This window comes from Gopherus evgoodei, chromosome 6 (genome assembly GCF_007399415.2).
Source record: "Gopherus evgoodei ecotype Sinaloan lineage chromosome 6, rGopEvg1_v1.p, whole genome shotgun sequence".
Taxonomy (NCBI): Eukaryota; Metazoa; Chordata; order Testudines; family Testudinidae; genus Gopherus; species Gopherus evgoodei.
Window position 1 is genome coordinate 110358283 of NC_044327.1, and position 26287 is coordinate 110384569.

Sequence of the window (26287 nt, forward strand, 5' to 3'; positions counted from 1 at the left end):
ATTTAACAAAATTTTTGGTCTAAGTAAGGGAAAAACTTGTGCTCTCCCTGGATGGGTGATTAAGTCTGCATTTGTTAATACCCACATTTGGTGCCAACTAAAATAGAGCCCAGTCTAGATGTTGCTTCATACACAGGGGCAGCTCCAGGCACCAGCACGCCAAGCGCATGCCTGGGGCGGCAAGCCACGGGGGGGCACTCTGCCAGTTGCTGCAAGGGCGGCAGGCAGATTGCCTTTGGCGGCATGCCTGAGGAGGGTCCGCTGGTCCCGCGGTTTCAGCCGACCTCCAGCAGGCGTGTTGCCGAATCCGCAGGACCGTGGACCTCCCGCACAAAAGCCGCCGAAGGCAGCCTGCCTGCAGTGCTTGGGGCGGCAAAATACCTAGAGCCGCCCCTGTTCATACATGTCCAATTGCAAATGCATTATCAAGTCAGAAGCTGCCCTGTTTAACTTCAGCAAGGCTTTTCTCTGACACCTCTGCTAAATTAGCATCAGACTTAAAAGATTTTCTCTAAGAAGTTAAACCACAAATAGTATATAGGCTGCCTTTAAACAAAACTAAGGTTTACCCATTCTCATTTAACATGTAACACACACACACCCCTTGTTTTCAATTTCTAGAGGTGGGGTTTTATTCCACTGTTATAACTTTATAATAAATGACCTTTAAACTGGTTAACACGATCAGAAACGTAAAATAGCACCAAGAAAGGATCATCCTGAAAAGGCATCTATGGAGGGCAGGCTTTAGATATAGATATTTAAATAAAGACAGAAAGGGAAAACTCCCAAGGTTAGTCTAGCCTCTATGGCGAAAGCAGTGGTTCTCAACCAGGGGTCCGGGGACCCTGAGGGTCCACCAAGCATGGCCAGGGTTAGTCTCCCAGGGGCCCAGAGCAGAAAGCCAAAGCCCCTCTGTATGGGGCTGAAGCTCAGGGCCCTGAGGCCCGTCACCCAGGGCTGAAGACTAAGCCTGGGCAATGTAGCTTCCCCAGGCAATGCTTGCTACCCCGTTACACTGGCCCTGGCTTTTATATGCAGAAAACCAGTTGTTGTGGCACAGGTGGGCCATGGAGTTTTTATAGTATGTGGGGGGAGGGGAAGACCTCAGAAAGAAAAAGGTTGAAAACCTCTACCGTAGAGAACACAAGTCTGATAAGTAGATACTGTATATAGCAGTTCACTGGAATATGTAATTTACAGATAAACAATGATGTTCAGTTGATCAAAAACTAAGGCAATGTAGAAGTATATATTATCCAATCATACCATTCCCTTTTTAAAAAATGTACAGTTCTGAACATATATACCTTTCATGTTAGATATGACTGGTGATAAAAATAGAAGTGGTATAGGAATTCTATTGTAATTTCAAAAAAAAAAAAAAGACTTTTTACTGTAGTCAGGAAACTAGTGCACAAGGGAAGTGTCTCTTTCATCAACTAATTGAGCCATTATTTAATATCTATTAGAAACTGTGATTCCATCCATCAATGTAATTGTGTGGTACTGTCAGAATTCAAGTAACATCACAAGCAATGTCCTCTCTATCCTGATCTAATGTCATGGCTCAAAATTAGAGCAGTTTATGAATAATTTAACTTTTATTTCTTATAAACCCAAATTAAAAAACCTAACAGCTTCACTCTCCAGATTTTAAGGAATGCAAGCAAAGTAATACCAGATATTACACATATGAAAGGTCACAGTTCATCTTGGACAACAAAGATGATTGCAGTATAAGAACCTATACAGAACAGACTAGAACTATGTGATGATGGGAAATAATAGGATATATACACAATCCTTTTACCTTTATCTTGGACTTCTTTTGAAAATCGCTCCCTTTCAATAGCTGATTCACGTTCTATCCGCTCAATTTCAGCCAATGCATCCAACTCTACTTCATCATATGGCGTTATAGTTCCTTGTTGCGAAACCTGTTGCTGTGTTTGTACCACAGGAGTTTGAGGTTGTTTTGCAGCAACTGAAGTGTTCTGTTGTAAAACAGGCACTTGCTGTGCCTGAAGGAATGCTGTCTGTTCATGCTGAGGCAAACATTGAGCAGCATTTAGTGGCCGATTAACATCCTGTGGAGTAATGGGTGTTTTAGAAGTCTGTCCTGGGTACTGCACATTAAAAGGAATATCACCCTCTGACACATTACTGTTTTCCAAACCAGAAAGCACATCATCCTGCTGGTCCATATCTGAAGATCTTACACGAGAGAGTCTTAACGTAAGTTTAGTGGAGTCCTTGGAAGGAGAACTAATGATATCATACATCGCAGCTTTTTCAGTTTGGTCTTTTTCATCCTTGCCTAACTTCATTTTCTTTTGTTTCTTTTGCTTTCTTTCTGGAGAATCTAACAATATGTCTGGGGGTACATCTCTAGGTGATGAATAAGGTGGAGGCTGAGATTGTACGATTAAAGGTGGTCTTGATCCTAGAATAATAATTCAGAAAAACTGAACAGTTATGGTGTTTCACAGTTTATATAAAAACACACTAAATTATTTATAATGTGTATTTCTACAAATATTTGTGCTTACAAAGAGTCAGTGTACAAATAAGATGCATGATGAAGAACATCCGAAGGCCCGATGTAATACAGTTAGTTGCAGCAAAGGATGCCCATATCTTCTAGCAATTTATTTTAGGAATCCACATCTAGTGGATAAAGCACCATTCTAGTGAAGATGGCCAGAACTTTTCCCACAGTGCTTATAAGTTCAGGCCAGGACATCAACTATTAAAGATTTACATTAATGAAAAGGTAACCTGGTCTATGGGAAAAGGAAGGGTTGAAGGCTCCATAGATTCTCGTGGGGGCCAGTGCTGAAAAACTTAATGATGAGCTATAGACAGACAACAGTCACTATATCTATGCATTTCCAAATGCAATAAAATGAAATCTAAACACATCCATAGGTCACAGAAGGCTCCCTGCTTAAAAATCTTCTTGGAAAGATGAAGTCAGGAAGCATTTCAAAAGCAAAATAAAAATAGCCTTCCTTTATTCTTTGTCCCTGAGTATGTCTATTTCTTTTGCAACTTTCCTACTTTAGGGGAGTTCTTACTAAATTTACCTAGAGGCAATGCTTCTGTCCACAAGTGACTGAGGATATTGTTTCTGCCATTACCTCTCTTCGTCTGTTCTTCCCCCCTTCCCTCCACCCCGTTTCCCAACTATTTATTTTTCTTTCTAAAACACATTCATCCCAAGTTTTGAGCAAATTTACAAGTATTTTACAAACAGGAACTTTAAAAAAGTGGATAATGTTCACATACACACCTCCTGAATTCTTCACAAATTTAAAAAACCTCTTTTCATCTTAAAATAGTGCAAGCTCCCTTAATTCTCTGTTCCACAAAAAGCCTAAGAGAATAAATAAACTTTGCAATGGTCAACAATTTGAGCTCTGTTGGTCCAGTGTGGGAGCGACGGTGTGGAGAAGGGAAGGGGACAAAGGGTCCCTTGCTAAAAAAATACCCTGCCATCAAGCCTCCTCGAGTTTAAACATGGGGGCTGTTACCTTAAGCTTTTCTAATGATACCATAATAGCACTTGAGGAGAGGGACAGTAGCTAAGGTAGCTACAATTCAAAACACTTAGACATTTATCAGTTAACACCTTGAACTGCATTCAAATGAATTGGAAGGCAGACTGCAATTGTAATATGATCTATGCAAGAGACACCACTAAGTAAGCATGAAGCCTTATTCTGCACATGAAGTTTCTGATTGATTTTCCAAGTAGCTCCAAGGACAGCACATTGCAATACATGGATCTAACGATGAGAAATTAGGTATAACTGTGGCAAGGTCCACATTCAAATTAAAAGCTCTCTCCACAAATGTCCTCTTTTCCTTTGTCCAGGCTCTTGTGCCTTGCTTTTTCTCCAATTCATCGTGATAGGTGTTCTACAACCTCTTTACCCTAAACATGGCATAAATTGGATTTATTTTACCTAATCCTTTTTTCCCTTTCCTCATCACGACTGTCAGTTACACTATCCTCCCTCCCACTAAAGCCTGCAACCATGAAATTATCTTTGATTCCCTTTCTCCTCACATCCAGACTCTCAAAATCTTGCAGCTATTCAATCCAGTATTTCTCAAGTCAGCCCCCATCTTCATCCCCCAGGCCAAAATCCTGGCTTCTGCCAAGGCTGTCTCTCACTCTGCCTTCCACCACAGACTTCAATTCCTGTGATATATAACTTGAAATCTTTGTGACCTCAAGTGTAAATATTCCAGAACTTACAAGATTAGTTTACTACAGGATATAGGAGAAAATCTATTATCTGATGATTTCCTTTCTGGTAATGACCCTCTGCCACCACAGGACATAAGGACTGTACTTCTCTTTTGGCAAGTACCAGAGGTTTCACAAAACTTGTGGAAGGAGCTTACGTGCTTGCATCCATTCCCCACACACACTTCTATTCTCGATCCAGATGAGTACTTCTGAAGCTGTACTGGAACACTTAATTCTACTAAAATACAGTTTACCAGCTCTTCTCATAAGCAGCATAGCCATGCTCTTTTGTATGTTGAGGCATCAAGCAAAACGATCTCCTGTTATGTTAGGAAGCATGTTTACCTTTCCAATACCTCTGAAGCATGATGAGCAACCTGGCCCTTAGGGAAAATATAATAAGGCTCATGCCATAACAGCAAAAGTTTCTGGAGATATTTCTTGCCAATGTGATTGTGAGAAGGAAGAATTTTTCATAGCAAGGGAATTAGATATCATCTGCCTGAATGAATAGGTGAAGATCCCAAGTAGGGAGGATAGGTTTGGTTTACATAAGAGTGCTGCTATAATGAACTTTGATACTATGGGGTGATCTACTAGAAACTTGGATGAGCCTGATTTTATAACAGTCTTTAGTGCTGAGACACAAGAAGCAATGGCAATGGTGGTCTTTTGGTCCAAATGTAGGCCATCCTGTAAAACATTCAGCAAATCGGAAAACCTGACTTCCTCCAGTTGATCTTTCTTAGAACCAATAGGATAATTTTGTCCAAACTCTTGTGTAGGCTGTGAGGGCGCAAGGCTTATGTGAGGCTAAGAGACCCTCCATTACTTTGGAAGGATATTCCAACCTTATTTAGGACTTGCTGCTCAATAAATAATCAGACTTGAGTAATCTGGGATGTGATTAAGAAGCAGGTCCTAAAATAGGACATCCTGCCTGTTGAGGAGAATAAAAGGAAGCCTGTGCAATATCTCCAAAACATTTGAGTCCCACACCCTTCTTCGCCAGTCTGGGGTGAGGATGACAGCTACAGCATCCTTCCTATACCTTCGTAATCATTCTTCCTAGTAGCAAAAAGGAAGAGGGTGAGAAGAGTTTTAGAGACCCTGACTTGACAATCTGTGAACCCGACCATCTTTTCCTAGTGATCTTCAGTCTACTTTCCTGGCTTGTCTCTTGCATTACAACTGAACATGAACACATCCCATTAAGGTGTGTCTCAGTTAAGGCTCAGGGTGAACTGAGCTAAGCCTCTCTAAATACTAGCTTGAATACATAGGGGTTCAAGAACCATTATTAGCTGTCTCTCTTTGATGGCTTAGGCAGGCAGGTTTTGTGTTCAGCAACCCTTTTGGGTCGATCACCCTAGCAGAGGTTAGACGAATTTATGCGCAGGAGACAATCTACTTCACTTTGGCATTTAAATTAAATTTCTTGTTCCTACCGCTTGATGATATATTTGTACCATGGTTGTCCATTTTCTAACTGAACCACAGTGTGTTCCTTTCTCAGATTATTCTGGAAGAGACACCCTCATCATGCTCATCTCTAAGAAGGGGATGCTCTGAAGTTTGACCTTTCATCATATTCTCTTTGTTATGATGCCGTGGGTCTGATCCCATACCCTGAAAGGCATCAACGATTTAGGATTCAGATTGCAGAGGGGGGAATCCTACCAGTCAGCTAGCTTCCTTTTTCAGAGGAAACAGAGGGAACAGATCATTCTGGATGGTACCTCCACCTTCCATTGCATCTCCTATTGGGAACAGTTTCTAGCCCTCAAGTGGAAGCCTTTAAGCACTCTCACGTACCATTTGGACAATACAGCAATACCTATGCATGGGGCCCATCAGCCCTATGACCTATTGGTAAAGATGGACACACTGTGGCAAACTGGACATCCATACCACAAAGCTGTCAAAACTTTGCTGCATTGGAAGGACTCTCATTCTGTGTGTCTATCTTAATTCATGGTGAGGTGATCGAAAATGGTTCAGGGATTCTCTTCTTTAAGTCTATCAGCCTAGAGTCTGGACAGGGTACTCTGAGTTGATTACTGAGGGTATGTCTGCACAAGGGGTAAAATCCCCATCTAGCCCAAGTCAGCTGACTCAAGCTCATAAGGCTCAGGCTCTGGACCCAAAAATTGCCGTGTAGACATTCTGTGAGGGTGGAGGGTTCCGGAGCTCAGGCTCCACCCTAAGACCAATTTTTAGCCCCACAGCCCAAGCCCTGTGAGCCTGGGCCAGCTGACCTGGGCCAGCTGCATCTGTGCCATATAGCTATCCCTGAGAAACACAGAATCATAGAAAAGTAATGCTAAATGGACCCCTGAGAGGTAACTTAGTCCATCCTCTCATGTTGAAACAGGATCAGGTATTCCTAGATCATCCCTGACAGGTGTTTGTCTAATCTGCTCTTGAAAATCTCCAGTGATGGGGATTCCACAACTTCTTTTGGTAAGCCACTCCAGTACTTAACTAACCTTATAGTTAGGAAATTTTTCCTAATATCTAACCTAAATCTGCCTTGCTGCTACCTTCAGAGGATATGGACAACTGATCACTGTCCTCTTTATTACATATTTAAAGACTTATCAGGTCCTCTGCTCAGTCTTCTTTACTCAACACTAAACATGCTCTACTTTTTTAATCTTTGCTCATAGGTCTGATTTTCTAAAATTTCCAGCATTTTTGAGGCTCTCCTCTGGACTCTCTCCAATTTGTCCACATCTTTCCTAAAGTGCGACACCCAGAATTGGACAAAGGACTCCAGCTGAGGCCTTACCAGTGCCAAGCAGAGTGGAACAATTACCTCCCATGCCTTGTTAATACAGAATGATATTTGCCTTTTCTGCAGAGGTCTACTACTATTCCTTTCGGCTCTGATGTTTTCTTTTGGAACACAGTCCATGGAGATGTGTCATGAGCTCTGGTATTATTTATCATCCAATATATAACTGGAGAGGAAGTGTAGGGGAACAATCCTGAAGAGGTCTCAGATCTTCCTGAGGGAAGATCAGAAAAGATGCCAGATCACTTGGCAAATAACCCAAATACCTACTCCTTGGCGCAAAACAGAGAATTTATGAATAAAAATACTATATAAGATCTAGCTATCACCATTATTGTTACTGTTTATGAAGAACCTGGTTTGGTACTCTTTAGAGAAGAATTTACAGAAGTTTGGGGGAGATTTTTCTATGTAATCCTGCAACATTATTGACTGATAAGCACAGACCTGTTTACCAAGTTTTGTTGCTTAAGAGAACCCTTGCAAAGATGTCTCCATCTGTTTCTTGGCTGGCATGAGTGGAATATGTAGAGGCCCAAACAAATCATACAGACTCTGAGCCCATTCTTTTAGCACAGTGAGGGCCTCTAGACTGGGAACAATCATGGCAGGGCTCCCCATTTGTAGCTCCAGAAAAGATCTCTTAGCAGATGGAGCACCTTTTGTTTGACTCTGCCATGATGGAGAAGAGTAAAATAATGAAGGCATGGAGCTGGATGAGTAGTCCTACTTGGGGAATGATCCACTACACACTTCTCACGACTGTCCCAAAATTTGGCTTTAAAAGAAGATGTGGTAACAGGAACCATAGGAATACTAAGCCATTGCTCTGTTTGCATGATTGTAGACACAGAACCTAAATCGTAACAGAAGAGGCATGCCCGAGCCTTGGAATCTTATGGACAAATCAGAGCTGTCTTTGGTATTTGTAAGAAGAGAGCCAAACAACCCAGATTAAGGGTATTTTTTAATTTATTAAAAAAGGCAGGCAAACTCAATCAGGACAACAGATATAACTTCCGTCATTTCTTGCAGGAGTTTTCACCTGTCTAAAGCATTACCTTTTCCCTGTTCAAATTCTGTGTCAGCCAGACAGCGCCTATAACAATTAAACACTGAGCAATAACACTCTTCAACTCTAATTAAATACACAAAAAATCTCAGTGTTATCTACATTTTCAAATCATAGAAGCTCAATATCTACAATATCTTCCCTACTGGCCTCACGTGTTGAACCAGAGGATTGAAAACTCGGAAACCCTATGATACCTTGCATGTGATCTCTCTGATGAGCAAAAGTCCAATACAACCCTTTAGGTACTTCACGAAGGAAAGAATTTTCTTTCACTACCAACTTCTTCTCTCTCTCCTGTTATTTGCAGGCTTGTCAAAAATATTTTCATGGGTAAACATCAAAGACAGCTAAGAGATCTAAAGTAATCAGTATGGACACTAGATGTTCATTCATCACCAAGAGGAAATTGGTTAATATAACTACGCTGTCTCCCTATCACACCCAGGCCTAAAAAACAGACTGTCAAGCATTAAGTGGTCTGGAGACTCAAGTATTATTAGAACTATTTCAGTAAGATTAAGTACTGAGTAAACCATCCCAGTAACATTCTCTACAAGGAGATAAAAGGACAGGGCAATATTTGCTGAGATTCTTGCCATCAAGAAATAATCTCTTGATTAAAAGATTTAATAATAACTACACTAAGAGATGCTGGCATTTTGGCCTACATCAATAACTCAATACATCCCTTCTGGACTTCAGCTAACAAGAGGTGAGTGGATCCAATATAAAGGTTATAACCCAAAATGCCTCCAATATTTCCAGAACCATAGTAATTCACACCAACTGGTTACCACTTCTATGCTTCTGCCACAACCAGTCCAAGTCCAAGCAATCTTACAACTTGGCTGAAAAATTTTCAAGGTGAGTGACAACTGTGTTTGAGGTGAGGTAGTCTGGATTCACCAAACCGTTTATTAACTGGAACACCTACACTGATCAAGGCTTTGCAGAGGCTACAATGGCAGCAACTAAACTATTATTTTGCCACCTACACAATACATTCTTTACTCCAACCTGCCAGACTTCAATCACAACTTTACCCACCAGGTGTTGCACTCATCTTCCTTCCATAGGATATCTAGATAATACAATGAATTATGAAAATCATTTTAGCAATCCTCTGTCTCCTTTCTCTTCCACTATCCTTTGGTTCTCTTACCAATCTCAGTTGCTCTTGATCTCTCACTGAGCCATCTAGCAAACATTTTATTTTATTATCTTCCAGTGGAATGGCAGGAAAAAATATTTTTGCCCCTTTTTATTATTGTGGCATTGAGTTATTAAGTATATGCACAGCTTTGGATCCTCTGCCATACATCAGAACTGTGTATTGCATTCACCGAGTCACAGTCAATTACTGTAATAAAATGGTAAGGAGGCACTGGGGGGGAGGGGGGGGGAAATCACACACACACATACACCCTACAAACCACACACGTTCTAAAGCTTGGTATAAAGAACTGCTTTTAGATTTTTTCTAAATTATCTTATGAAACTGCCCTCCTACTTTTCCTATCCAGCTAATATATTTAGGCCACATCAACAGTAGATATTAAATGGTGTTAACTGACCTGATTTTAAATTTCTTATATTACAACGTCTTTCATCACAACTAACACAATAACTGTTTTATGTTATGATACTTTCATAAATATAAAGAAAATAATAACTCAGAGATGTGTTTGAAACATGTTAGCATAGAACAATGGAAACTGTTCTTCTAATAAAGTTAAATCCTCAACATGTACAGGGTTTACAATCTTGTTATCCTCCAAAGTAGTCTGTTTTAAAATACAGTGAGTCAAATGTTGGTCCTTCTCAGGCTTCCAGTTAACAGGGGACCAAAATAAAATTGTAATTAAAAATATAATTATGTGTATGTAACTTCTGCGGGTTTATCTAAACATAAAATGCTAGTTAGATCAAACTATATTGCTTATAAATTCAATTGTCTTTTATCACTGGGAAACAAACTCATACATACATACATACAACCTGTTTTAGCTACAAGAGTACCTTTAGGTGTTCCATCGCTTCCAGCTGGAGAGCACACTGACTGGGGTGACCGCAAAGAAAATGATGCAGCATTCCTTATTGAAGACTCACCATCCTAAAAACAAACAGTGATGATAATGTATATTATACATTTATTTTCTAAAAAAAGTCTAATCAGGATCAATACTGGGAAGGAGGTCACAAGACAACTACTAGCACATTTAAGACTCTTTGAAATTTAGACCCTTTTCATCATATTTTATGTATATTTTAGAATGAAATCAGTGTCCAAGTGAGAACCTACAACTAGCACATGCAGAAAACAAATATGAATTAGTGAAAATATGTTTTAGCTAAAAGCACCATTTTATTTAGTTTGTCATGAAGAATTATACATATTTAGAAGATCTCTGATATTGGCACACTCATGCCAATGAACTAATAAATACAAGACTGAACTTCCTTTGCTACCAACTGGGGGGCGAGGGGGAACTTTCCATGAAGAGAAGTTTCAATTTAAGATCACAATGCTTTTGGACCCGAGCGGTCAAGTTGATGCAGTGGGAGAACTTTTGTGGGTCATGGCGTTCACTGGGGCAGCAGACGCACCTCAAGTGGCCATCACACATTGGAAAAGCTTCCTGACAAGAGTCACACCTCTTGAATCCTGGAGATCCCGGCATACTTCCAAGGGGGAGAGGTCCAAGTTAGGAAGGGTGGGAAAATGGCAAGTGTCACATAACAGGGAGGGAAGAGAACAAAGTTTGGTTTTTTTAAAGGGAGAAAAACAAATGGAAACAGCTATATACTAAGGCAAACTAGGGAGAATGTGACTAAAGGCTAAGCAAGAGGATTCTGCTTGCAGATTCCATCCCAAACCAAAGATGGTTGAGAAGGAACTGAGGGTCTGTGGACCACACAGCCCTATATATAGAGGCCCCTCACAGTGCAAGATGGAGAGTAGTGCATGTGCAGCCCAATGGGCACTGCTACCAAAGATCTCCCATCCCAGGTGCAGGAGAAGCTGCCACACCTACAGTGGCGCACCCATGGGGACACTATTGAAAGAAGTAGTATTTACATTCTAAAATTCAAAGTTGAATTTTGCTCAACTTTTTTTTTTTAAAAATAACATTTAGAGAGACACTTAAGTATAGAAAATTTCAACTCTAAAGCAGAATGTTTCAGAAACTTTTAAGTGTGTGAAAGCAGGAAATTACAATAAAAACTTCTCTGCAATACTCACTATACTGGATGCAATCAGGTGCCTGCTTTAATTGAAGTGATGCTGTCGTTTGTTTTTTTAATTCCTTAACTCATCTTAAAATATTAAAATGTAAAAGGATTTAAAAATCTGAATGTACTTTATATCTGTTTACCTTCTGCAGTCAAATTGAACAATGACACTAGACCAGTTATGTTTAATTTGTTCCAGCTTCTCATGTATTACAATATCACTTCAATCTTTGTGCTGCATATACTGTGTGGCAACATATTTTTTAAAGGAAAAAAAAAAAAACAACCTGTCTTGGAATCATTATTTTTAACTGTCATTGAAAGATTTCTACCAGTTCTTAAATTTTGCAAGAAAGCTTCTTTTAACAAATGGATGATTGCTTTGATAGTGTACCTTTAAAATAAGAATTAACTCTGGGAAACGTATATTTGATGCCAGAAGAAGCTTCACATTTTAGTGAAGTTGTATCACTGAAGCAGACACTACCTGAATTTTCAGGATGCTCCTTTTATATTACAAAGGTAATACTGTTGACTTCACACTGTAGTTATGGATTTTCCATTAACTGTTCATTGCTTGTTTGGTGAACACAATCATCTGGAAACAACTAAAGGATTGTGTGCTTGGTTTTAATACACAAAAATGATGCAGTTGATTCACCCTCTCTTGGTTTTACTGAGTTAACTGTGCTCAGGGTTTTAAGGATCCAGGTGTTATCACACTTGATATAGTCCTCTATGAGAAAGTCTATCACTCTTGTATAGTGTGTGTTATGTCTCCCTCCCACTCTACTGGCTAGTTTTTATAGATAACTGTCTACTACTGCTTCAAGCTAATGTAGTGACTACTTTGGCAGAGGCTTGACTTGATGCTGAATATCGCAAGTTCAAGACCCTCTCATAAACGGTAGTGGGCATTATTACACAGCATTGCTCAAAGAACTGATGTCAAAAAAAATTCTTAGTGGTTCTTACATATCATGCTTGTAAAGAATTACTTCAACAAGATGCAAATACAGGCTGAGAAAATGTTGGCAGGATGAGGAGCTCATTAAGTGGAATATTCATCACCAATTTAGTAAAGAATCTGGGATGAGTTCACAGCACCACTCTCTTTTTTAAAAGCTGTTAAACTGTGTATCAGTCATTAGAGTATGAATTTCACCTCCCTTTATATGAACTGAAGTTACAGATGACAGAAAAACAAATTTCCATGCAAGACATTTGAGCTCACAGGTACTGAGTAAAAATAAAAAGTCAAAAGAAACTTTCATAAGGTTTGACAGGATCATAACACTAATAACAGAGACTTTTTAAATAGAGTGTTTCAAATGTGTCATGAAACCAACATAGGCTCTTATCCTGTCCACATCAATATAGTATCTGAGCAACTAAAACAAGGCAAAATTGCCTCTTAAAATAAGCTAATATGTAGAGAGAATTTTCACTTTTCTTCAATGCAAAATAAATGTTGCAAAAGTGGTTTCAAGCAAAACAGTAGTCATTTAAAATAAATTTGAAAATTAAGATCTATACAAACAGAAATTGAAAAATTAAACAAACTAATTACTCCTTTTCAAATGTCAACAGCAACCCAGCAAAATATTTGGTTTTTAGACCAGTCACACAATTCAAATATTTGTCAAACATTTCCTTTAATATAAAAAATTAGTTGGGGTCTAACATACATCACTACTTAGTCTGTGCACCATCTGTAGGTAGTCTTCATTTGAGCCATGTCTAGAATTATCAGCATGGTGATTAGCTGAATTGCCAGACAACTGACTTGAAACTTTATTTTCATGTATGTTCCTCATCCCACCTGAGACAATGGGACTGGATACTGAAGCTGAAATAAGAAAAAAATTATAAAAATATTTAATATTAAAATGTTTTAAGTCCAGTTATTGATAATACACATAAGCGAGAGATCAACAAAAGGTTTGGCAATCAATTGAATTTACCAGCGCTGCTTCAGCAACAAGTAGTTACAAGAATTAGGAATTAACTTTTACCAGGAATTTATAATATTGTACCAGTCTGACCAATTCTTTTTACTCACTGAAATATACTTGTATAATATACAAGATTCTTTAATAAGTTAGACTTGCATTTAGTTACAGTGGAGAAGTCAGAGGCATAAATAAAGGGTGAACACTTGTGGGTCAAGCCAGGAAACACTGCAAATAGCTGTAGACACATTTGTTAAATGACAAATGTTCCACTGGAAAGGAAAAAGGAAATTTTAGAAAAATTCCTTGACTGAAGGTCAAAGATTCTATCATCAAAAGATTAGACTAAAAAGTTCAAGTTATATCTCGAAAGAAAATGTGAAGAACCACAACAACAGGCAGGGAAAGCAGTAAACCTATATTAACAGATATGTACAGAATGCAGACTTCTTCATCAAGTCAGTGTAACTCATGGCAAATTTTGGCTGTAGCATCACATGCATGGATAAACAGTAATAAAAATTTAAATGGAGAAAGATCAACAACATTTTAAAATTTAGACTGCAAATTCTAAATTATTCTAGGGAAAATTATATTTTTGGCCATTTTTCTGGATGTTTTGGCATAGAATTTGTTCTTGGTCATGTTTGTTTACAAGCTTATATCTTTGTTAGTTACCACAATTATGAAAATAATATATTACCACAAAGATTAGAAAAACTGAACACATGTTAAAAGTTCCTTCTCCAATTATCTCACTATAAGATAAGCTTATGTAGGGAAAGTATCATTTCTGCTTTCCCCACAAATTCCTTGCAATGCTTTCTTCCACAGAGGTTGCAACAAGGTCTTCATTCTTCTCTTTTGTAGGTGAAACTGTGTTATATGGAACTTGCTTTGATTCGCCGAAGTGTGCAGCCCCGCCCCCCTGGAGCACTCCTTTACTGCGTTATATCCGAATTCGTGTTATATCGGGTCACGTTATATGGGGAAGAAGTGTATTAAATATTTCTTGTTTCAGGGATGGACGGTCATTTCTATACGCAATGCATTTGACAGCCACTTTTGCCACAGTAAAATCATGGAGAATACTGTGATCCTAATTATAAGTAGAGATAGGTTTGAATCAAACTAGTGGTGTTCCCCAAGGGTCAGTCCTAGGACCAGTCCTATTCAACTTATTCATAAATGATCTGGAGAAAGGGGTAAAAAGTGAGGTGGTAAAGTTTGCAGATGATACTAAACTGCTCAAGAGAGTTAAGACCAAAACAGATCAAGAAGAACTTCAAAAAGATCTCACAAAACTAAGTAATTGGGCAACAAAATGGCAAATGAAATTTAATGTGGATAAATGTAAAGTAATAAATATTTGAAAAAATAACCCCAACTTTACATACAATATGATGGGGGCTAATTTAGCTACAACTAATCAGGAAAGAGATCTTGGAGTCATTCTGGATAGTTCTCTGAAGACACCCACGCAGTGTGCAGCAGCAGTCAAAAAAAGCAAATCAGGGTGTTAGGAATCATTCAAAAAGGGATAGAGAATAAGACGGAGAATATCTTATTGCCCTTATATAAATCCATGGAACGCCCACATCTTGAATACTGCATACAGATGGAGTCTCCTCATCTCAAAATTGATATAGTGGCATTAATAAAGGTTCAGAGAAAGGCAACTAAAATGATTAGGGGTTTGAAACGGGTCCCATATGAGGAGAGATTATAGAGGCTAGGACTTTTCAGCTTGGAAAAGAGGAAACTAAGGGGGGATATCATAGAAATATAAAATCATGAGTGGGGTGGAGAAAGCAAATAAAGTTATTTACTTGTTCCCATAAATTAAGAACTAGGGGCCACCAAATGAAATTGATGGGTAGCAGGTTTAAAACAAATAAAAGGAAGTAGTTCTTCACACAGCCAACCTGTGAAACTCGTTGCCTGAGGAGGTTTTGAAGACTAGGACTATAACAGGGTTTAAAAGAGAACTAGATAAATTCATGGAGGCTAAGTCCATTAATGGCTATTAGCCAGGATGGATAAGGAATGGTGTCTCTAGACTCTCTTTGTCAGAGGGTGGAGATGGATGGCAGGAGAGAGATCACTTTTTTTTTTTTAATGGAAATATACCTATCTCCTAGAACTGGAAGGGACCCCAAAGGGTCATCTAGTCCACTAGCAGGACCAAGTACTGATTTTGCCCCAGACCCCTAAGTGTTAATGGTCAGAGGGAAGCAAGGAGTGTGGAATCCACATCAAGATCCAGATTTTGTGCTGGCCCCTATTACCACCAACACCCTAAAGAAAAGACAAGAGTAATGTCTTTGAACTTTGAGAGGGTTCAAACTCTGTTTTGTTGCTTGGCCTGGACCGAACTCCAATTTTCTAAGTTACTGTTACAGCCTAACAACTGTTCATTCCCTGAAGTTATACAGGGGGGAAAAAATCTTCACATTAAGTTTTCATCACTACCTTTAGTACACAAAATAGTGATAGATGATATACATAACATGAAATACAGAACTATCCTAGATTTTCACCAAGTAACTAAGCCTTAAGAACAGTTTGTTTAGAGAAAATGCAAGTTATGCTGATAAAAAGGACTTAAAATGTTTGAAAACCATTTAACAACAATAAATTTCAATTCTGCAAAGTTTTTTGGTATTGCTCTATTCTAGTTTTCTCCCAACCCAGGATAAAATGCCAGTTGATTTTTTTTAAAGGGCATTTAGCTAATTTTGCAGCCTATTGCACACTTTAGACAAATTCCTGCCTAACTTATTCACACACAGATCCTGCTAACCTAATGTAATTTTGCACATGAACAGTGAATAGGGTCTGGCCCTTTGAAAGGAATTACAGAACTGTTAAATATCCTCGCAAAGTTAAAATTTTCTTGAGTTCTGAGAATAGAATGATGATCCAATTACCTTGTTGCATCTGAGGGTGTGGTGTATAACTTGGAGGATGTGAATATGGCATGTATCCTGCAGGGCTTTGAGGAGCATATGGACTAGGCACTGGGCTGTTCTGTTGTGCCATAAATCTGTTACCAGAGCTTGTCTGTGGTGGCACAAACCGGCTAAAAACAAAACCCAAGTACAAGTTAGGAAATCCAGTGTAGGCATCTTATTTCTTACACTTATTTTACAAAATTTTACAAGGCGAGCCATGTAATCCAGTGGAATCAAGAAACACCTATTAAGAGTAACATTTCTCACAAAATTGCTTGCACCTTCTCTGATTCAATTATTTCTTAAGAGCTACATTTGCATTAATCAGAACTAATAGGAGAAAAAAATCCATTCATAAGAACTATACCTAGAAAAAGTAAATAGCTGTTTAACGTTCTAACCAGGTATTACAGAAAAATAAAATTTAATCATAGCTTACAAAAGCTTACTCATAGCTTAGTAAAAACCTGAATGAAAATCAAAACCAAATAATTTTTCATGTGATGACTAGCTTGATCAACATTATCAATGAATCCATATATTCCCTGGGTCTCATGGCATCTAGAGCATAGTTTTGGCAATTCATTTTCAAACAGTTCAGTTTTCTAAAATATATTGGAGTCCGTTATATAGTTTGTGAAGACTTGTTTGATTTCTATAGTTCTGCAACAAACTGCTTTACAGAGCCCAAGGAACAAATTCCAACACTTCGCACAAATTTGTAACGAAGTTTACCAAGCTAATCTGAAAATTAATTATTTTTTTAATTAAAAGTAACATGACATAGCGCTAATGTTTGACAATGCACTAGAAAATATTCTTTGAACATTCCCTGACTTCACATTTTAGCCTTAAGCAAAAGAAAAAAGTAGACAAAATAGGGGCTTTATCTGCTTGAGAAAATAAACAGGAATTCTTTTTCCGGATACAGTTTTAAAGAAATTACAGTACAGAATGCCTTCTAATAGAATATCAAGCAAAAGTATTGATGAAAATGAGCTAAGATGTATGCTCCCCTCTTCGTCTCCTTTTCCTATCTACAGGCAGACTACAATGACCGGACTTTCATCCAGGCATTCTGGTCAAAAACCGGGTGCTTGGCAACCGTTTTTGAGCCTCTAGAAACCAAAGACCTTGCTTTATTCTAAAAGATCACAATCTTGTTCCATGTGTCTCTAGGGGACCTAAACCACATGATATGTGTATTCTATACCACTGAAAACTACCTGAGGTTGGGCAGAAGTCATTATCTTCTGTGCAGTCAAAGAAAACCAAAACAATAGCCAAGTGGACTTTGGGATGGGGAGGGAGGAGGCTATTCTCATTATGAGCACATGCAACTCCCATTAAACTTAACAGGAGTTAAGTGTGGGCGTGAAAGATAAAACGATCCTTAAGAGGGCATTTTGATTTGTAATAGTTTAATTCAGTAGCTCACCAATAAATATATAATACTGTAAATTAATAACTGGACATTCCAATAAGATTTCATAGAATTTTGTTTCTCTGTCAATACTATACTGCTAATATAAAGGAGAGTATTACCCAAACAAAGAGGACCTGATCCAAAGCTCACTGAATTCAATAAACCTTGAATCAGCCTTCTAAAAAGGACATAAATAAAGCAAGAGAAAAAGTGATTCAGGAAGTATACCTCCTCTTTATAGGGCTAATCCAAGATTTATTGAATTCAATGGGCTTTGGATCTGGTCCTTTTTGTTTGGGTAATATTCTCCTCTATTTTAGCAGCAAGTCTGCAACAAACTTGCCATAACCAAAAAACTCTCAACAGTCAGCCCTGGAAATCGCTCTTGGGTAAGGCAAAGAAAGGAGTAACTATGGGACAGGGAATTTGCTTTGTAAATTATTTTTAATATTGTTATTATACACTACAGTAAATTTAGAATATTTTCCTTGAAGCTTTGTGTTTTAAGTAGTCCAGCCGTGACCCTTTCCCCCGCCTCTGAAATATTGCTGATGTCTGATTTTACAACAGCAATGATCAATTACCTGTTATAAACTTAATTAGATCTTAGGAGGTGTAATGTATAACAGATTTTTGAATGGAACAAAACAGAGCAATTGCTTGAAATAAAACTAAAGTTAAGACAAAGATTGAAACAGCGTAAACAAGGAAACAAAGCACATTTCACAAGAATTTTTTTCTCCTCTCAGTACTTTCACTTCTGAAATTTGCCACTGTTCTCTCTCAATCTTTGTGAAGAGGGTGCTTTATTTTTATTTTTGAGAATTCGCTGTGCATAGCCCAAAATAAGACAGACAGACAGAAAGGGACTTTATAAGGTTGTTACAAGGTGTTTTGTTTGTTAACTTGTAGACAATGCTATATGTAGTTTTATATTAAAAATATTAAACATACCATCACTGACTCAGAACTGTAGATAATTTTTTTAAAATCTTAAAAGAAGATTTATTACAATGTAGTCTTCTCAAGAAATAAGATGAGTAAAGAAAACAAGCATTTTGCAAAACCAAAATATTTTCAGAGAGATGGGGTTTGGGGGAAGGGTAGCTGGGTGGTTAGGTATTTTTTGCAATCCACAAAATATAGAAAACTTTCCTCAACACCACTCCAAAAAACAAAGGTATATCTTGAAGGGCAGAACAGTTTTATTTGCCAAGTTACATTAACATATATAAATGCATTATGTAATGTGTCAAATAAAAGAGTTCTAAAGCTTAACAAAGCAAACTGGGTTTGTTAGTTGTAAACCAAGGGTGTCAAGCATACAGCCCACATGCTGAACCTTTTCCCATCCAGCCCCATCCAAAATTAACGAAGCTATCCAGACTGTAGCTGCCTTTCTTGATACAGGTCAGAGGGGCTGGTGTAGGCAGAGTTGAGAAAGAAGCTGATGTCTGACTGGTCACAGGTACCTGTACCCGTCCTCTTATCAGCAGTCCTTTGTACAGCTGCTCTCACAATGCCCCACAGTACAGGCTTAAATAAGAAGTTCTTCCTGTCTCCTTTACCTCAATTCTGCTGCTGCTGCCAAATCTGCAGGAGTGGGTCCCTTATCTCTCCCCTACTTCTGCCGCAGTCCCTCCTGCCACCACTGCCAGTCTCCCATTACAGGGGTGTGGGAGAGAAGCCTCCAGAGGAGGATTCCCAAATTGAGGCAGAAGGTATTGAAAATTCACCAAAAATTGGTGAGGGGGTGATTAGTCATACAGGAACGCACGCAGGGATGAATTAATTAACAAAGGACAGCTGGTTTCATAAATGCATTTACCCTCTTAAAAGTCTGCATTTAAATGCCATATTCAACTGTGCTAGCTAAAGAGGCTCACTCTGTGGTTGGACAAGAATACAGTGTTTGCCTCCTGACTGAAATTTTAATTCCGACCCACAGACTCAGAACAAATATGACCACCACTTCAGAATGGATTTGACCCCTTCCCTAGTGTAGACACTATATTACCTGGAAGGGCTATGTGAGATAGTGGTTTGTTGATAATTGGAAGATGCAGGACTACCATGCATGGAATTCTGAGAAAGTTTATACTGTGGCATCATCATTCCTGTTTAAAAAATAAAAAATAAAAAAAAAATCAAATGTTACCATATGTATATGTTGTACATTTTCAACTTTTAGGTTTTTCTTGAGGAACTACTTTTTACAGGAATATAAAGGTTACACTCACCACATTAATATCCTGTACTTACAATTAAATTAGAAAAAACATTTACACACACAGCTCCATTTAACATGTATATTTCATATTTATGATACATACTCATAAATGTATGTATTAGATTATATACAAAATTCACTTAAGAAGCAGAACTATATCAGGAATGCATTTCAAAAGGTAGTTTTTTATATTTATTATTTTTTCCCCATCTCTCCTATTCCTGTAGGCAAACAGAGACAATGATAAACTCTTTTTACAATAGGGACCTGGATTACACACTACAGTTGAGTCAAACAGTAAAATAATTAATCTGTAATTAAACAATACTTCTTACAATAGCAAGAAAAACACTTCTAAGCTATTAAATTGGGTGGGAGGATTGGGTTGATATGACGGGTCTAGAGCCAAATTAAAAAGAAATTATTGTTCTCCAACAGTATTTCCCAAATGACAGAACAGACAAATATGGCTTTACAGCAACACCCATGAAAATGAACTAGTAATAAACCAGTGGCCTGTAACACATATCCAGACACAATATTCGTTTTTTTTCTCCCAGTACATTTATGAGGGGTTTTGTACTTTCCAATAAGCATCATACAATCAAACAAGAAATATTTTTTAAAGAAACAGTCAAATACTGCACACAGCCATGCAGTAATTAAAAAAACCTTGAACAAGAATAAATTGCAATAGCCCCCAAGGAAAAACATACTATCCATAAAGGAATCAATTCTAAAATATAGTAAAAACTGTTTTATCTGACATGTTGGGAGAATGGGGGGTGCCAGTTAACTAAGAGGGAGGGAGTTTGGGTGTGGGTGGAGCAGGGGTGAGGGGTTTGGGGTGCAGGCTCTGGGAGGAAATTTGGGTGCAGGAAGGGGCTCAGGCAGGGGGTTGGGGCACAGGGTGCCAGATCCAGGGGGCGCTCACCTTGGGCAGCTCTCCACAAGTGGCTACCTGTCCTGGCTGCTCCTAGGCAGAGCGCAGCAGGCAGCTCTGCGCATTGCCCCCGCCTCACCCCATGTGCTGGCTCTGCAACTCCCATGGGAAACACAGTCAATGAAAGCTGCGGGCAGAGGCAGCATACAGAGCTGCGGGCAGAGGCAGCATACAGAGCTGCCTGCTGCACCTCCTAGGAGCAGCCGGGACAGGTTGCCGCCTGAGGTGAGCGCCCCCTGGATCCGGCACTCTGCACTCCCTCCCGTGCCCCAACCAGCAGCTCCGAGCTCCCTCCCCACCCAAACTCCTTCCCAGAGCCCACACTCCACACTCACATCCATGCCCCAACCCCCTGCATGGCCCCACGCCGACTGAACTATAAGCCGGACTCTTAAATGATGATCAGAGCTTTCCAGTTGAAGTGCCGGATAAAACAGCTTTTACTCTAGTAAGAGCCGAGAGGGGGGGTGGGAGGGATGGACAAAGTTGAACTGATTTGAAAGCAAGTGAAGGAGGGAAATAAATGTAAAAATAGGCTAAGTTAAATAAGGCAAACTTGTAGCATGGTTTAAACTTTATCTTATGTGGGAGTCCAGCAGATCTCTTGCCTGCTTCAACTGAATGCAGAGAAAAATACGTTTCTCAATCCAGTCCTGATTCAGCTTTAACTGTTGCAAACAACTGTACCTATCAGGAAGGAACACAGGGTAAAAAGGCAATCTGTTAAATCATCTGGGCCTAGATTATGAAGAGCTCTATATATGAAAACCTTGAATTGTATCCCTAGGTATACAAACAGGTAGCATCCATCATGAAGGGTGAGTAACTGTGATATATTGAAACTGTTAAAATTGTGATCTATCACTTCAGATTCTCAGAGGTTTTCATAATCCTGGTTGCAGGTAGAGTGACTCTCTAGGGAAGCATGTAATCTGGACCTAGCAGAACTCAGTCTGCAGACAGCCTAGAATACAGGGGGATGAGTTGTGCCTCTGTGTTAGGGAGAAGTATGATTTGGAATTCTTCATGTATTATAGTTCTGAATTCTAAGAAAAAGTAGTGTTGTACTGCAACCGGATCACAACAGTATCTAGGTTTTTAAACTAACTTCTTAGAATGTATGCCATGGACATAGCAGTAACCCACTACCATGCCTATCCAAAGGAGCAAACAAGCAGCTGTGTTTTGTTAACTGTTGCAGCCTCTGTATCATTTCAATATAAACTCATTTATGGTGCACTACAGAAATAGAAGTATGAATGGAAAAAAAAGTTATTTTTACCTGGAAATGTCCTTTCCTAGACCTTTCAATAACTACTTGCTATGATGCAGTAGGAAGATAGAATCTAAGGTGTGACTTGTACGTGGCTTTAGACGTCTTCTTAAAAATCATATCCTGAGTAGGTAGCTACCAAAGTTGAAATAAACACTAACTAAACTTTACATTAGCAAAAGCACTTCATAACAATAACTTTGGAAAATTAGCCAATTAAATGGGTGGGTCAGCCTACTGGACATAAGGGGTTTGAGAAGGGAAGTTCATAAGTAGGGAAGGGGGATGTCCATTATGTCTTCAAAATGGGCTGTTCATAGTGACTGCAATTCCTGGGATGGTGAATGATTAATTATATACGTATTAAGTCTCAGGGGCATGACCAGTTACTGAAATATAATTTGTTATAAAATTCTCCTACCAAAAGCTAACAGCAGCAGACACGATGGACATTTCATAGTGTCTCGAAAACAAAGTTATTGTTTTGCAGATTTCCTTAAATGAAGCATTCAACCCTTCTGACCATCAAATCTCTGTCATTTCTCAGCTGTGTGTGCATTAATACCCACAAATGGAGTTGCCTACCCATATTTGCAAGTTTCCAAGACTCTTAATTTAATCCATCTTCCTATTAGGCTGTTTTTCCTGGATGGCTAGCTGCTACAGAACATGAAGTATCTTTAATTTCTGGAGGCCTCAACCTTGGACAGATTATTTTGGTCATCCTTCTAGTATCTAAGGTGTTCAAGGGACTCCAGAGGACAGTAATACCTCCACCCTTTTGTCTCAACGAAGAAAAAGTCAACTTTCAACATTAATGCTGTGTCCATTGTAATCAGAATCTCATGCTGCCGTACTGAGGCTTCATGGATAAACATATTTCCAAAGTTCTCTTTGAAGAGGAGATAACAGTTAAGGAGGAGATCCTCATTATCAGGAAAAAAGCAGGGCCTGCAGGTGCCTGTTAACCTGGGAAGGATTTATCAATGATGCTGTCCTTAGTAAATGGGGGAAGTACTTGTGTCTAGCAATCAGCTCACTTCTTTCCTAGCTCATCCTGCTCAAAATGGTTGAAACGCATTTCTTAAGGGTGCATGGTTTTGGACATATAAATAAGCCACACTGCATGCACTCTAGGTTATGCCTAATATTTGCAAATTATTCACATGTCATTTATAACAGGAGTATCTGAATTTTGCTTGTGTGTATTAATTTTCTTTCAAGAAAACATAAGAATAGCAGAGAGTTTTTGGGAGTTCCCTGAAAAACTCATTTTCTACTTTTCAAATTCTAAGCTGATAGACATAGCAAATTAGGGCTTTGGTGAATTTTTGGCACTGTTGCGAAGTGGTCTGATTTGAGGCTGCATTAACAGATGTGTGGTCTGCATCTGCATTAAGTCTGAGAACCATGTCACCAAGTGAAGTGAGGCACAATTGTTACAGAGACTTGGTTCTGCTGTGACATTTTTAGTTATGGATAGTCTTCGGAAGGAACACATGGAGAGTGGTTTCAAGGGTCATGAAAAGCAGCATCTTTCACCACTGCTTCTAGGTCCCTATCTTGTTAAGGACATATGAGCCTTTGACCTTGAGGTGAACAGGTCTAAGCTCAGCAATCTGAAGCCTTGGGTGACACAATGACTCACACTCAGGAACTATTCACCCTGGATCTCTCTCCATCCTGCTTAGCCAGTCCATTATAATACGCACCATCTGATATGTAGGGTCCAATTTATAGGCTGGCTTTTTTGTGAAGAGTTCAAAACTTTGTTCCCCCTTGTCTGTTCACATATCCCATTGTTGTAGCCTTGCCTGTCATGACTAGTACAGAAATGTTCTGCAGGTCTATATCTAGATAGGCCCACCAATGGCTATTAGCTAGGATGGGCAGAGATGCAAAACCATGCTCTAAAGTGTCCCTAGGCTGTGTGTGTCAGAAGCAGGGAATGGGCAACAGGAGATTGGCAACTTGATGATTACCTATTCTGTTCATTCCCTTTGAAGCACCTGGCATTGGCCACTGTTAGAAGACAGGATACTGGGTTGGATGGACAATTGATCTGAACCAGTATGGCCATTCTTATGTTCTTAGACGTGAAGTATGATGGCCCTAATTGCTTCAAGTTCCACCACTTTATATGTTTTTGCTGTCCATTGGGTCCATGTGTCCTGTGTTATCTGACCCTTTAAAAACAAGTCCCAAAACTGAGCAAGCTTGGAATTGGTTGTTACTGCCATTCAATCAAACTACAACATTAGGTGGCCTGAAATGAACCTATGGAATGGGCCAACCAGTGCAACAACTGGAGCACAGAGAGTGGAACCTCTTCCTTGTATGTAAAGTTGGACAAAACTGAAGACTCAAGAAGCAGGATTTTTTGTACTGACTTCACATGGAAACACTGCCATTGAAGAGTTTCCACACACAACGTCAGTATGCTCTTGAGTTGCATTCAGGCTCTTACTGATGCCATGGGTGCAAATGATAGCTGTTGAATTAGGTCCAGAATATTTTCTTGTTTCTCATTTGAAATGAGAACCTTTTCTTTGGTTACTATTGTATTATATCCAGAATTACTCACAGGTGTTGCTGCCAGATCATACTTCTCCACGTTCGCCACAAACTCATGCTTCTCAAGGAACATTACAATTGATTTTGACTTTTATGCCCCTTAAGAAGGGCTCTGATTAGAAGGTGATGCCATTTGCAAGAGAGAGTCAAAATTCTCTCATCCAGTGTTCACATTATGGTGGGGGAAGGAGGATCAGATAACACTGTTACGCCTAGTTTTTCCCAAGCACTTTTTTTTTTCTTTTGTAAGAAATGTTGTATTTTTACCACCTTGTAGGGGAGCTGTTGCAGGTAGCAGGGTAGTTTGCTCCTTCTGCTTTAATCCATCTAGAGACAATTCTTGAAATAGAGTTGCTGTCTTGGAATAGGGCATTGGTATTTTGGCTAAGATTCCTGAAAGAGGTGATTCCCTGCTTGCTGTTTGACCATCTCTGTTTAGGGACTGGTGTACGTATTGTAAATAAAACACTATAGATTGGGAGAGGAATAGCTCAGTGGTTTGAACATTGGCCTGCTAAACCCAGGTGGCGAGTTCAATTCTTGAGGGGGCCACCTAGGGATCTGGGGCAAAATCAGTACTTGCTAGTGAAGACAGGGGGCTGGACTTGATGACCCTTCAGGGTTCCTTACAGTTCTATGAGATTGGTTTTAATATTTAATATATTGAGATATACCTGTTATAGTAAGAAAATTTCTAGACTCTGCATCACTGATTTCTCCTCTAATGGGAAACTGACTTGGAAAGGCCATTAATTCTACTACTGTTCAGCAGTGGGTGGGGTGGGGTGGGTGTACAGGTGTCTGAAGCCAGACAGAGTTTCTAATGAGAAACTGAGTTGTTATTCCTGTTGCACTGAGATGAGTGGAGGAGCTCAAAGAAATCAGAGCCGCCCAAGGGTCAATAAATTCCCCTATGGGACCAACTTCTGCTGGTGAGCGAGAGAAGCTTTTGAGCTTACACAGTGGTCAGGTCATGATCTGAGCTCTGTGTAAGCTCAAAAGCTTGTCTCACTTATTTTGACACTGGAGCAAACTTAACTGATGTTCAAAATGGTTTGTATTTTTTGGTAAGTTTACTCAGTGTAGACAAGACACATGAAAGACATTCAGGTGATCTCTTTGCAACTCAAATCCTTGCATCCACCGCTAGACCATCTACTCTCAACTAATGTGGGGAGTGAAGTTGCACCCTGCAAAAGAAGTGAAATGGAAACAGAGGATGTGAGAGCTGTGCTAACTATAAAAGCCATATTTATGAATTTCAGAAGATGCACTTCTGGTAAGAGTTACAAGTACTGCAGGGGGAAGGAGGACCAGGATACCGATTCACTTTCCCAGTAAAGACAGAGTTCTAGAACTGAGCTGCTTTGTCTTCTTTTTGATTGCATCTACGCTAGAAAAATTAATAGGCATATTGCAGTAGTAATAATAGCATAACTGCCTCTCTGCAACTTTAACTGAACAAGTTTAATGACATAGTGGCAAATGCCTGAATTTTATCTATATCAGTGCTGTATCAATACAACTGCATCACTGATGGCAATAACTTAAATAAAAGGTTAAAATTT

The 26287-nt window shown here is 39.2% G+C and overlaps 1 protein-coding gene across 4 annotated transcripts in view; it reads right to left on the reverse strand.

Annotated features, from left to right (window-relative positions):
- Positions 1–26287, reverse strand: part of NIPBL (NIPBL cohesin loading factor) — a 328437-nt gene that overhangs the window by 164384 nt on the left and 137766 nt on the right. For all 4 annotated transcript variants that reach the window (XM_030567521.1, XM_030567520.1, XM_030567523.1 and 1 more), the window contains 5 exons: positions 19717–19816; positions 16250–16401; positions 13056–13216; positions 10153–10246; positions 1814–2446 (listed from right to left, as the gene is read on the reverse strand). In XM_030567521.1, coding sequence (XP_030423381.1) covers positions 1814–2446; positions 10153–10246; positions 13056–13216; positions 16250–16401; positions 19717–19816 — 1140 coding nt within the window. The remainder of the gene's footprint in view (positions 1–1813; positions 2447–10152; positions 10247–13055; positions 13217–16249; positions 16402–19716; positions 19817–26287) is intronic.